Raw genomic sequence first — 14,131 nt, forward strand, 5'->3', positions numbered from 1 at the left:
GTGCCAAGAATAGTATACAACACGCGCTTGAAGCTGCGTACCAACCTCTCCCAGATACCACCTTGATGTGGTGCGCTGGGTGGATTGAACCTCCACTTAATACCTTTGTGAGCGAGCTCCGCTGCAATGTTGACAACGTTCCACTTTTCAATACTTTCTCGGAGTTCTTTCTCCGCTCCAATAAAGTTAGTGCCATTGTCCGACCAAATCATGGCAGGTGTACCTCTACGTGACACAAAACGCTCAACTCCCATAACACAAGAACTGGTGTCCATGGATGTAACTATCTCGACATGGACAGCGCGAGTAGTGAGACAGGTGAAGAGGAAGCCCCACCTTTTCTCAGTAGTACGGCGGACAGTAACATAGAATGGCCAAAAGTAGTCAACGCCAGTGTTCGTGAAGGGAGGAGACTGGTAAGCAAGTCTCTCCTTGGGTAAGTCGGACATGATTGGTTGCATAGTTACAGCTTGGAATTCGCGGCATCTCAGGCAGTGTGCTTTGATGGAACGCAAGGATGATCTTAGTTTCAGCACTGTATAGCGTTCCTGCACAATTGATCTTAGGTATTCAACGCCCTGATGATAATGCTTTACGTGCGTATGTTCAAGGAACAGTTTTACAAACGGATGACGTGCATCTAAGATGATTGGGTACTTTACATTAAACCCAACTTCAGTTAACCGCTTGATGCGGCCCGTGGAACGAATTAGCCCATTTGGACTAATAAACGGTGAATGTGGAGCAATTCGGCTACTCCGTTTAACGAATTTATTGTCAATGAGATCTTTTCTTTCGGCTTCAAAAGACTCTCCTTGCACCAAATACTGTAGATGACGCTCGGCTTCGTCAAGCTCAGTAGGGTCGCTAATGCTACCATCGGGGTTACGGTAGCCGGCATGTTTCGGCAAAAGCCGGAGAACGTATGCGGCAATGCGCAAGTACTTTTGATAAGAACTAAACTTATCAAATGGGAATAACGACGGAACGGGAGTTGTCTGTTTTTTAACAGATGTAGCGAGAGAGACAGTGTCTTCTATGATGACTGCTTGGTTGACGCCAAGTTTGATGTTATTAATGACGTCTTTGTTCGGTACGAAAGGGAAACTTGAGTTAGATAAGAAATGTGGACCATTGACCCAACTGCTTAGTTGCAAAACCTCAGCGGACATTCCACGCGTGCCAGCGTCAGCTGGATTATCCTTAGTTGCGACGTGGTTCCATTGGTCAACGCTGGTATATTCCAAAATTTCACAAACGCGGTTTGCTACAAAGATTGGTTGCTTTTCATTAGAGTTTATCCACTGAAGAACGGTCGTGCTGTCTGTCCACATGAATACTTGGTTAACAGTTACAGTAAGTGCCTGAATAATTTCTTTCTTCAGCCGAGCGGCAAGTAGAGCTGCTTGCAATTCCAGTTTAGGGACAGTCATTACTTTCATTGGCGCCACGCGCGCTTTCCCCAAAACAAACGCGAGCTCTGTTTTTATCTTGCCCGTAGGAGTTGTTACTCGGGCTCGAAGAAATGCAACGGCACTAAAAATATCCTGAGAACTGTCACCGAACATATGCAACTCTATATTATCAAAGGGTCCGCTAAAGTAACTTCGAGGAATTTTGATGTTTTCAAGCTTTGGTAAGTCCGCACTCCAAACCAAAAATCTTTGAACCATGTCCTGTGGGAGCTCGTCATCCCATTGTTGTCCTGTGACACGCCAGATGTCTTTCAAGAGCAGTCGCGCACCGACGGTAAACGGTGCGACAAGACCAATGGGGTCAAAGACTTTCGAGACAAGACTTAGGACCAAGCGTTGCGTGAGGGACTTGGTGATGGCGCAGCTTGTACCCCGACTCACAACTAAAGTGTCATTAGTGTGATCCCACTTTAACCCTAGCACATGCGATGAATCCTCCTGGCATGAAACAATAACCTTGGGCTCAGTAGATTGAGAGGAACCATCAATTCGGTCAGCCAGATTTGGTACATTGCTTACGAACTTTGTAAGCTTGAACCCACCGAGATGGAGAAGATGTACCAATTCCTTCGATCTATTGATGGCTTTCTCTGGAGACTCCACTGAGTCAAGATAATCGTCCATGTAGAAGTTTTCAAGGACGGCTTTTGCAGCTTCGGGGTAAAATTTGGCATTGTCTCTCGCAGTGCGTTGTAATGCATAGTTGGCGCATGTGGGCGAGTCCTTAGCCCCAAATATATGGCGCGTATATTGATACACTACAACGTTAGTTGTGGGGTCCTCCCGCCACAGAAAGCGAAGTGATGGTTGATCTGATGGTAATACACCAACCTGTAGAAACATTCCCTCGATGTCGGCAGAGACGGCATATGGATGTTGTCGGAAGCGAAGAAGTACATAAATAAGGTTTTGGAGCAGATCCGGGCCAGTGAGCAAAGATTTATTCAGTGAGGCGCCATGAAATTTTGCTGCTCCATTGAGCACCCTACGCACCTTACCTGGTTTGTTCGGGTTTAAAACCGGATGGTGGGGTAGGTACCACTCTTTATCAGACCGACTCTCAACCTTGTGATCGTCCGGAACCTCAATTACATACCCCTTGTTTAGGTCTTCCTTGATGGTACTAGTATACTTCTCTCTAAGGTCTTCATCCCTAGCCAATCGTTTTTCGAGCGATTTTAGTTGCACAAGGGAGGAGAAGTAATTATTTGGGAGCTGGATGTTGTCTGCTGCCCACAGCATTCCGACATCGTATCTCAGGCCATTGTGTATGGTGGTACTCTCAAGGACTTCGTGAGCCCTTGCGTCTGCTGCAGATCTTGAGTCGACCTGCTTGTTTGCCCCGAATGATTCAATGTCGTACCATGACTTTACTTGACTTGCTAACTCATTGTCTTCTTCGATATTCACTTTAAAGCACGTTGAGGTTAAACACGAACTTGATGGTAACGGACCGCTTAAGACCCAACCTATGGGCAAGCGTACGGCAACGGGTGAACGCTTCTCATCGGCAGAGAAGTATTCTAACGGGCGGATGGCATGATAGACATCTTGTCCGAGTATCATCTCAATGTCTTTATAGGAATATGTTACGGGATCAAGGACTGCTAAGTGTGGGTAAGTCTCTTGCAGGGCCTGTACATTAATTATATCTGAGCCGACGTTCAGACTCTCTTTAACGAAAGGGTTGACGGTGAATGGTTCGAAATCTTGTTGTTCTTTTGGTTTTACAGTAACTTCAACAACCCTAGTATCAACTACTTCTTCGGTATTAATACCCTTGACAGTTAGCTTTAGTGCTTTACCGTGCAAACCGAGTCTATCTGCGAGACTACCGGCCACCCAAGAGTTACTGCAGGCGGTATCACACAAAACTAAAGCCTTGGTATCTAAACCGGACGAATTGACCAACTGCAATTCAGTCACCTGAAGGAGCCCCTTAACATCAGTAACAGATGACATTGTTGTGGTCTTATTAGGCTGGAGTTGACTAGAAGCTGCTTTACTTTGCCCTGTGTTGCCAGAAGGTTGAATGGTATTGGAATTTGTCGACTGTTTTGTTGGGAAAACCCTATCTGCTCCATGCAATAGTGTGTTATGCGAACTATTGCACCCTTCTGCTCGGCACTTTCTTGGTTGAGGGCACTGGCGGAATGTGTGCTTGTCCCGTAAGCACGAAAAGCAAAGTTTATTATCCGCCACCAACTTAGCTCTCTGGGTTGGAGTCTTTTCCTTGAAAACTCGACACTCCCATAGCCGGTGGTTACCTTTGCATACAATGCAGCAAGAGTAAGTGTTTGTGGAAGAAGATGGCATTTGCTTCTTTGTTTCCCTTTGTTGTGAATTTGATGCAAACACTTTTGAGGCTGTTTTGGTCTTGGTTACTGAAGTGCTGTTATCTTCAGGCCTTGCCTTGGTTGCGCTTTGTTTCATAAGATCGTGGGCCTCAGCCTTTTCTTTAAGCCAGTCGTTAAAGTCAAGGAGGGTAGGCTTAACCCAGTGCTTCTTAACCGTAAAGAGTGACCATGACTCTTTCATGTTTGGTGGTAACTTCTGTACCGCTTGGCTAAGTAGGGAGGCGCTCTTCAGGTCAGCATCATATGATAGTGACTTGAAAACCCCAACGAGGCTGGATATGGCTGCAGAATAGTTAATGATGTTATCACTATTGTGCATTTTAAGAGGCGGAAAGTTGCTTAGTTTATCCAAGTGTGCACTTACGACTGCCTGTGGCTGGCCAAATTTACGTTCCAAAGTCCTTAGTGCGTCCTTGTACATTAAACCACAGTAAGCAAACTCGGCAATTGCAATCTTTGCTTTACCGGTGACGAGTGTTTTAAGGTACGTCAATTTAACGTCATCAGTGAGCGACTGCGAGTCAATCGCGCTTTTGAATTGACCATACCACTCGTGCCATTGTAATGGATCGCCATTATACTGAGCAAGTTTCCATTCTGGCAAGGGGTCATTTTTCTTGCTGGTTATTGCATCAGCCAACTCCCTAATCAATGACGCATTGTCCGGTGTCGAAGGAGCAGGTGCAGACACCTGCGGACCACTCCAACTCAACGGGGTGGGCCCAATATAGGGGTATGTTGGCTGAAAAACCGGAGTGGCTAGACCAGGTACAATATTACTTGTAGTTGCAATCGGGTTTTGCTGATGTGTGCCGGATGGTGATTGCATATCAATCAAAAGGGGCGAATTCTGATAAATTCGTAGTGGAACATTAGTGCTTGATGGTGCGATATGCGTGTGTACATTTGGAGGCAGACTATTCACGGTGGTTGTGTCTTGGTTGACTATTGACGGTCTGTGCTGTGGAAACCGCCAATGACTCATATTTGGCACAAAGTTTTGGCCAAGAGGAATAGTGGGCAAATTTGGGACAGGAGGAGCAACGGAACGTACGACTTTGTGTACTCGGTTATTATTATTTCGAAAAGTTATTATTTCGAAAAGTTACGCGACGGAAACGGGACAGACGAGAAGTCGAGCGAGCAGTGCGCGACGGAACGGAAACGGGACGTGCGGGAAAGCGGGTGGAAAACGCGCTACGCAACGAAACGGGACGACGGTGGGAGAGAACGGGCGGGAATTGAGGTTGGATAGAAGCAGCAAAATAAATATACTTCAACAGAAAGGCTAGTAAATTAGTAAAGTTGAAAAGTCAAAGGGCAATCCAGCCGTAACTCGAGAATAAAATTAAGTCACACCCTAGAAAGCTATAAGACCTAAACAACAAACCAGCATACTAGCATACTCAACATACTACAGCAAAAATAACAACACACTTCATCACATATGATATACTAAATTGAAATCCGGAAAAAAGCGGGAGAAAACGAAAAGCGAAGTTTTGGGAGAGCGACGTTATTGAGAAAAAAATCGTAACACGGAAAACTAAAAAGCGAAAGGACGAAAAGGACGCGGGCAAAACGGTTCATAAACGATCGACGAGAAAAATTATAGGGATTCAATCGTTTTTTTTTTGTAGGCCGGAGGTTGTGAAAATTTTGACAAATTTTTCTGCGTTAATTGAGTTTCAATCAATTTACGAACCTTCTTGTTGCGAAAATGATTTTTTGACAAATTTGTCAAAATTTTTTGCATTTGTCCAATTTTTTTTTTTTCAAATTTTGGTCAATTTTTTGCAAATTCTTGTTTACGGAACGGTAATCCAGTAAACTGGACGGTTTTAAACTCAAAAGTACGGTTTATCAATTTTTGGTATTGAGTATCTAAAGTTTTTTGATTTGCATCAAAATTGACCAAAAATTTTCAAAATTGGACAAGTTAGCATAATTTTCTTTCAATTTTCTCTTTATCAGAGGTTATTTTTGATATATGAACCGACTATATCAATTTTCTCGAATTTTTGGTAAATCTACCAAAAATTTTCAAAATTGATGTTTTTTCGTCTCTTAAATTATTTTTTGTGGGGGCCCCCTAATAATGTTTTCTACAGATATTCGTTTAATTCTACTAACCCATTATCCAAAAAAAATTCACGGGTGGGGTTTCTTGCCGTCTAAATTCAAAAACAATAAACATTTACTGCAATATAATTTGCGAAAAATTTTGTCTCACAGTTTGCGCTAGCTGCCTGATTGTCGAGAAGCACTGTCAGTTGCTGTCCCTGGAGTTTCTTCTTCCTGCCGGCGACTGGTCTACATCCATACTGACAGCGACCGGCATACCAAATCCTCTACCGTCTTGTTAAATTTTGCTTGGGGGGTCCCAGAATGGTAGCAACCCATTCCCTCATGTCCATATCATCCTGATCTGCTAATCCCCAGGAGATAGTTGACTCGCTAGCTTTGAGAGAATCCTCGTGCTCTTCTAGCAGCTTGAAACTCCTCGGATACACAACTGGAGCTGCCATCGTCTATCAGCGTCAAGTCCTTCTTTCACTCGCAAACTTGCGGCCAAATCAGCACCTGAGAGACTTTGTATCGTCCGATGCAGCCTCTGTGAGAATTGAGACGTGGGAACAATAGACAACTTTTCCTTCTGTGGAAGTTGCGATTAGTGAGTATCCAGCTCAACTATCTGTTTAACATGTTTATCACAACAATTAGGCTAACCGAAAGTGCTCGTAATTCGTACCCATGTCGCGGTACCATGTAAACTCAGTAAATACAACTGTAGTTCGGACAATTTAATTCAACTTTTTCGACATATAGCAACGTGATATTAGAATAAAGCAACGTGTAAGTAATGTGTAAGCATTATCGGTGTTCAAAGCAACAAGTGGAACTTAGACGGCAAGATTTTTTGTTGTTCATTTAACAGGTTTTTTGTCTGATGTCATTGACGTCAAAATCAGTTCGTATTCAATCGGCAATTGTCTAGATAACCTAAAAATATTAAGCCGAAAACCAGCTTAATCGATACATATCATGGTTATATTTACTTAGAATTAGGTTAAATGAACTTTTTCGGAACATTCTACGTATATTAGAACGTATTTAATTCTTATTTTAAAGTTTAGAAATACTCGAATCTGATTGGCTAAAATTCGTTGTTTTATTTACTTCGTAACACTATTTATCTCGAACAAAAGAAAGTGGGATCAACTCTCTGCCAATAATAAAATGCAAAGGCACGCAGCGCTCGGTAGAATCCAGGAAATGATCACGGTAGAATCTGCCTTTCTAACATGTTGAAAAAAGCAAGCAGAAATGTGAACGTTGAAAAGTCAACATTCAAAAAAATGCATATACGAGTTCCGTGGCAAATAGTATTTTCAAGTAAGGACTAGTCAAACGAGTGTCAAAGTGCCTTCATCATATTAAGTTGTGCGGTCTTGGACAGATTGCTTGTGCGGGATGCCTTTGTGCTCAAGGTGTGGAACTAACTACTGTTGTAGGGCCTTTAATGATCAATCGAAAGTCTTTCTTACCATGCAAGAACTGTACTTAGACTACTCATCCTCATGAGCACTGGGAGGTGTCGCTCGCGGGCTTTGAGTTATACTGGACTGCATCGCTCAATAGAAATTATTTTGGTTAAATAATCTTCTTGTTTGATGAAAAGTTATTGAATTTTTTTGAATCTCAAGCGGGGGTCCCCAGAAATCAATATTTGCTGTGTATTTGTTCATCGTGTGCATAAATGACCTACCTGATCAACTTATTAATGAAACATTTCTTTATGCCGATGGTACAAAAATAATAGGACAGATTTCAGAACGTGAAGATCTTCAGTTTGATATAAATAGAGGTATCGAATGGTCTGGTTCAAACAAACTAAATTTCAACTTTGACAAATTCAGCATTCTCGAGTTCTCATACAAAAATACATGATTCGTCCACAAAGTTATTTGCAAAGTCATTGCCATAAAAAACGGAAAACAAATTAAAGACCTCGGTTTAATTTTTACGTACAGCATGATTGGAATTGTCACCTCGAAAAGATCATGTTTAAAATGGTTAACTTGCCGGTCAGTTTTGGGTGACAAAGAATACGTTGAATGCCTAATTCAAAATCGCCTGTTGCCAGTCAGTTATTTTCCAGTTCTTAACGACCTAAATCTGCTTAAGATTTAGTGGGCTTATCTTCTATGAATGCCTCAGACCAGTGGTCAATGACTTTTGGTTGTCCAAAGACCAGATCAAGTGAAAAATGTTTTATTGAAGCCAGAAAAACATTTCGGAAACGTTCTGAAGATAATTACTTTAAAAGAGTGGCCCGATTCAATCTCAAATTAACAGTTTCTCTAACTATTCACCACCCAAAAATCCATGTCAGTTTCGAAGAGAAGGGAAGAGCTTTTTGGAAGGGGAGGCAGTGAAAATGTTCAAATATAAAAGTTACACTTCAGGATGGAAAGTTTTCCAGAAATTTTAATTACTGAAACTTGATTTCTCTCCTAATCTGGCGACTACCAAGCTAGTTGTAACCATGTTTGGTTGAATTCATTATTATAATAATAATATTAATATTATTATTATTCTTATTATTAATAATAATATTATATTATTATTATTATTATTATTTTTATTAATGTTCAATATATTGTCTACTTGTATTGTTATTGATACTTGATATACTATTAAATGATCCTGGGTTGCCTTCAACAAGCCTTCAGCAGGCTTTGCGGCTAGTCCAGTTTTGACAATGTATTTACTTATCAATGTTAACTTCTGTAATTTTAATTGTTCAAGGCGAATTCAATTATTATTATTTATTAACCGTTAGCAGAAGTTGCTGTTCTCATGGTGGGCGAGGCTGTCGACCCGATATAGATATCTTCCCCGACAGTGCTTCCACTTGCAAAAGACTGAAGTACGTAAGCAACGTACGCACCTTTTTGAAGTTCACTCTTGTTAATTGGTACGCAAGATTGGTTCCAAGAACTGTCGGGTAACAAATCTTAATTTTCCCTAGGTTTACGCATCATACTTTTCAGAGATTATAATTTCATTATCAACGCATGGTGTACTGTCCAGCGGTGCCTTAATCTTATCAACGCGGTTCTTCTAAATTAAGTGTATGCTGTGAAAATTGGTGATCAAATGTACGCTCCTGAAACTTATGTTATCAACCGCTAAATCAGTTCATGTGGTCTTTTCCGAGCTCCAAGATAACACTCTCCCACAGTTATAAAGCGCCTCACATACTTTTTCAGTTCCGGCAATCATAACATCATCGTGACCATCAATGCTGCTTGATGATAAGTCTGTACTCAATTCCGCAAATAATTGGCCATAAGTAACGAAAACAAAGGATCTCATTGTTGAACTACTGATTGGCTGATGACTGTTGAGTTGGCTAAAAAAACGCTGACTATGCTCAGAGGAACAATACGCTGGAAAGGAAGCTAAACTTGGTCTACCGGATTTTGGCTGTGTTCAAAAACTTAAATTTTGTTCTTCTCATTAAATGGAAGACATTCCCAAAATCGCTGCAAAATTCAAAATTCGAAATTTTCTCCGAACGATGTCCTCAGTACCTTCATTAAAAACTACAGCAAAAATAACTCACAGAAAGAGCCTAGGAGCTTCTGAAACTGCTTCTTTTCCGATGGAATTAGTATAAAAGCATAAAAGCAACAAAAAAGAACATAAACCGACTAACTTCGGACAAATTGCTCTCGAACGACAGGCGGGGCAATTGGGTTTGTAGCGGTGCGGAGTTAAGAGATGTGGTGGGGGGGGGGGGGGTCGACCGATGGGGGTAGGGTTGTGAGATAGTTGGACGAGAGGTTCTCCAAATCCCCAGGACAGAGGAGGGTTGACGGGGGGGGGGGTCGGGGGTTAACAGTTTGAATCGGAAACTTAAGAGACTAGTAAGGCGTAAGGTTCTAAGAGAGCAGCTAAGCCACTCAATGTTCTCCGAGCGCCACCAGTTTATCTCGTTATTAAGGACAAAAATTCAAATGGTTCAGATGAAAAATCGATCAAGCGAAAAATAGCATAAAAATCTAATTGCTACAAACTTCGTTAGAGAGCAATTAATAATATTACAAGCAGAAAAATCTTGATTTATTAATTTTTCTTGATTTATTTAATCTTGATTTATTTATCTTGATTCAGTAATTTTCAAAACGGTATTGTGTTTTCCCTAACTCTCGTAGCTTTGATGGTAGCTGTGTTTTGGCCATGTTTTTATTGTTGATTGAAGAACGATAGAAAGAATTCTTAATTAGAAAACACTCAAAAACGTCAATCATCAATATCAAACAAAACGGATCAAATGAAGCGGCAGCATACCATACATTCGCCCATAAATAGCCAGATATCAAATACAAGGAGCACAAATTCATTGCAACAAAAACTCACTCACTACTGCGTAAACTCAAAAAAAAATTGTTGAGTAAATCATTTACGAGAAAAATGGATAATACTCAAATGATCTTTTTTCAAGTCCACAAAAAATGAACAGATCACAAAGCTTAACCATTATCCCGCCTTGAAAATTATCAACTATCGATAACCATCATCAATTCAACATCAGTTCAAAATTAAAAATTCACGATGCGATAATGTGCCCAGTTTAGAGACAACAACTGTATTTTCAGTTTAATCTCCACTTGTTGATTTAAAATGATCATCATCGATGGTCGAGTATATATGACCTTCATCTGCCAGAAAATCGATAGCTTTCTTCACTTCAGTTTGAGACACGGAAGGCAATACTGCTTTGATTTCACTGCTCGAAATGCCCAAGTCGTTTTTATACGAAGTGATGATCTCGTAAACCTGCTTTTGAACACCTGACAAGCCCTGATCCGGAATCGAACTCATATTGCCCGTATCCATTGGAGTGAAGGTGGATGTGCTACTGGCTGTGTAGGAGTAGCCTCCTCCTACACCAGCTGCTGATGATGATCCACCACCTAAGTGTCTTTTCTGGATCGCCAAATGAGCATGCATGACTTCAATCAGATGAAGAGTCATCTCATTCATGTCTTTCAGCTTCTCAATCTTGAACGATACAATGTTGCGCACACCCTGAAACATTCCAGCACAAGTTATGAACATGTTATAACACACGTTATATAATCAAACTAATCTTTTCCAACAAATTTGAACAGATGTTCGAGATTGGTTAAATGTAGTTCAAACCAGCATTTATGGGTTGTAACTTTAAACTCGGCTGAAATTTTTTCTCATGCGACCAATCCCAAGTTAAGCCTATAAATCTATTTCTAGGTAAAAAACGAATAAGCAGTGAAAAGATAATTTACTTCGCTTCGAGTCAAAACATTATCATTGGGAAGTTCATCAATCATCCTTGGAGATCCTCAATTTCAAAATCAAAGAGAGGAGTTCAACATTTTTAGGAACCTGATATTTATATTGATGTCACCCAATCATTTACTCTGGTCATTAAAAAAATCTGGGTCGGAAAAAGTCAAAGCATTCGGATGAGTCTGCTCTCTGGATCCCTTAAATGTCTGTTTTGAATAGTCTGTTTCAGACCAAGAGTCAAATTGTACGCTACAGAATTTGAACAGAGAACACAGCAGAGAAACTGCTGGTTCTTAATTCATCTTAATGAGAAAAGGAGGCCCTGTTACGTGCGTTCACACATCATGCTACAACCCCGCTCATCTATATTTAAGGACTAAATTGCCTGCCGAATGAGGAGCTGTTCAAAACAGATTTTTAGTTTAAAAAATTGTTACAAACACAAACTACTCAATGAATTAAACAATGCCACACCGCATTAGAGCACCCACCATGTGACTTGCCACTAATAAGCCTACCAGAGAACCATGGAATTCTGCAAATCAAATAAATTCAAAAGTAATAAAAACTATTGTTCATAATAGAAAACTCTCGATAGACTTACATATAACTGTTTAAGAAACCAATGGGACATGTTGTTGGCTCGACAAATCAAAGGAAAGGACTACAAGATAACAATATAAAGAGACACTCAAATATTTACAAAAAACGTTCAAAAAACACGAAGTATTGCTGAAGAACAGGACTACAAGATAACAATATACAGAAACACTCAAATATTTACAAAAAAACGTACAAAACAACACGAAGAATCGCTGCCATCAAAATCATTGGCTATTAACAGGATATCATTTATTTTTTCAGTTAGAAATATTAACTTAGCTAATATAAAACGGAAACATTATATATGTTCACTTGGGTCTCAATTGAAAATCAATGGGACCGTTGTCAAAGAGAATGTTAGAAGACAACAAAAAGAAATATAAATATGGACCGATAACGCATAGTGCCGTAAAACATCGGGTCAAAATACAAAAACCACTAGAAAGAATACATTTTGCATTTCAGGGGTAGGTAGATGGGGCATCTCATTGATGACACTAAGTTACATACACAAACGGTTCAAAAATATTTAAAAATAATCCGAAATTTTGGAAATAAATAAAATCAAAAGGCATTTAAAATATTAGCTATCATATGACGACAATTAATAAGTTTACTTATACCTCAATAGGATTCTAAAGAGACTTGTTATTATTTAGAATAGTTCTGGCGACAACAAAAAGAACAACAAATACAGGCAAAAATCAGAAACTCAATTTAAAAATGCGAGCGAAAAGCGTCGAAGCCAATAAAAAAGTTATTAGTAAAGTTTGTTGTTCAATAAAGCTTTTTGTCAACAGAAAGGTTAGAGAAGAAAGTCTTGAAGCTATTAAAACCCTAAACTATTCGTTGAAAACTTTAAATATAATCAAAGCGTCCTTTCAAAGCCATTGGAAACTGTTAACATTGCCATAATTGAACATACCCGGCAGATTGCCGGAAAATAGCCGCCGCTGATTCCAATAAGCATGATTAGGATTGAACGAATAGAATATATTGAAAAATAGATTTTTGTACAAAAATATTTTTTAAGTCCGATTTATTTTGATGGCATTTCGTAGTTGAACATACTTCTGTTTCTTAGAGAGAGGCTACAGGGGCTACTATCAACACCAATAAGCATTAGAGGTGGTAACTAAGACTTATAGGAACGACGTTCAAATAGCGGGCATCTAAAATTGGGCTTTATGGGTTTATCCCGTTTCTATTTCTGACTTCAATTTTTTATACCGACTCTGTTCATTTTGAATTACTTTGCTTAGCAACTGATGTTCAAATTCACTTTTAGCAGAATGAGAGAAGAGAGAAACTAGCCTAGAGAAGTCAAAAAGATTTCACGCAAAATGTCGAAAAAGCGGCAAAATGGTAAAGCGAAATAAAGTTTGACGAAGTAAAAAAAAATACGAGCGCAATAATAGCCGGCTGAGAAGATGAGGGCGGCTATTAAAAAGACTTTAGAACCAGAATTATGAACAATAAACAAGTCAAAAAATTTTAATGACAACTCCAATAATCAAAACCATTAGCAAACAGAACTGCCATTGAGATTAATTTTTGTTTAAGTAGAAACAATATGGGATCTGCCATGAGTGGGAATGATCATAAACGTTCACAGAAATTAGCGTAAAAAACGTAAATATCACAAATTGATTTAGTTGAAATAAATTCAAAGTCGAAACAGCTGTTAGTTATCAACTCAAAGCACTCGATAAATTCACTTAATCTTCGCAAGGAAGCCACTCGGACGTATAATTAATGAGACTGAGTAATTCAAAAGTTTACGAAAAAATTTTCGAAGCCATGAGCTATTCCATGAAAACAAAAAATATGCTCATTTGGCATCACTTGAACTTCAATGCGATTTGTCATAGAACTTTGGTATGAAAATTGGCTTGTCTATGACTGGCAAGAAAAAACTGATTTTAATAACAGCGCTCCAACATATTTCGAATATTTTCAATTGTTTAACTCTCCGATGAGACCAAATCTAGATTTTTATCGCTGCTCGTCCATTAAGAATACATAATTATCCAATATTTTAGCGTAAGAAATAATTTTGAAACAGCAGTTTCAAACAAAAAATCCTAAACTGAACAAAAAGGTCGCTAAAAGGGAACAAAATCACGCCAAGAATCAAAAGTTTACAACACTTAAAACCTCAAAATCTCCTCGAATAAAGGAATTTAAAATTCTTTTTAGTTAAAAATTCTTTGCTTGAATGGCTTCTCTAATGATACAACTCAAAACTATCCGCGATGAATTTTTGTATCGGCCAAAACAGATCGATCAAAAAGACTCAGTTGAACATTTATTCCCTCCCCACAATTGGGGTCGGAAAAAATATCAAACGTATTT

At 39.5% G+C, this 14,131-nt stretch overlaps 1 protein-coding gene across 1 annotated transcript in view; it reads right to left on the reverse strand.

Moving 5' to 3' along the window:
- Positions 1–10,107: 10,107 nt before the first annotated feature.
- Positions 10,108–14,131, reverse strand: part of LOC142340153 (replication protein A 32 kDa subunit-B-like) — an 86,304-nt gene continuing 82,280 nt past the window's right edge. The window contains exon 4 of the mRNA XM_075390650.1: positions 10,108–10,933. Within this exon, the coding sequence (XP_075246765.1) occupies positions 10,502–10,933 (432 nt within the window). The 3' untranslated portion in view covers positions 10,108–10,501. The remainder of the gene's footprint in view (positions 10,934–14,131) is intronic.

Source organism: Convolutriloba macropyga, chromosome 1, assembly GCF_964194025.1.
Source record: "Convolutriloba macropyga chromosome 1, txConMacr16.3, whole genome shotgun sequence".
Lineage (NCBI taxonomy): Eukaryota > Metazoa > Xenacoelomorpha > Acoela > Convolutidae > Convolutriloba > Convolutriloba macropyga.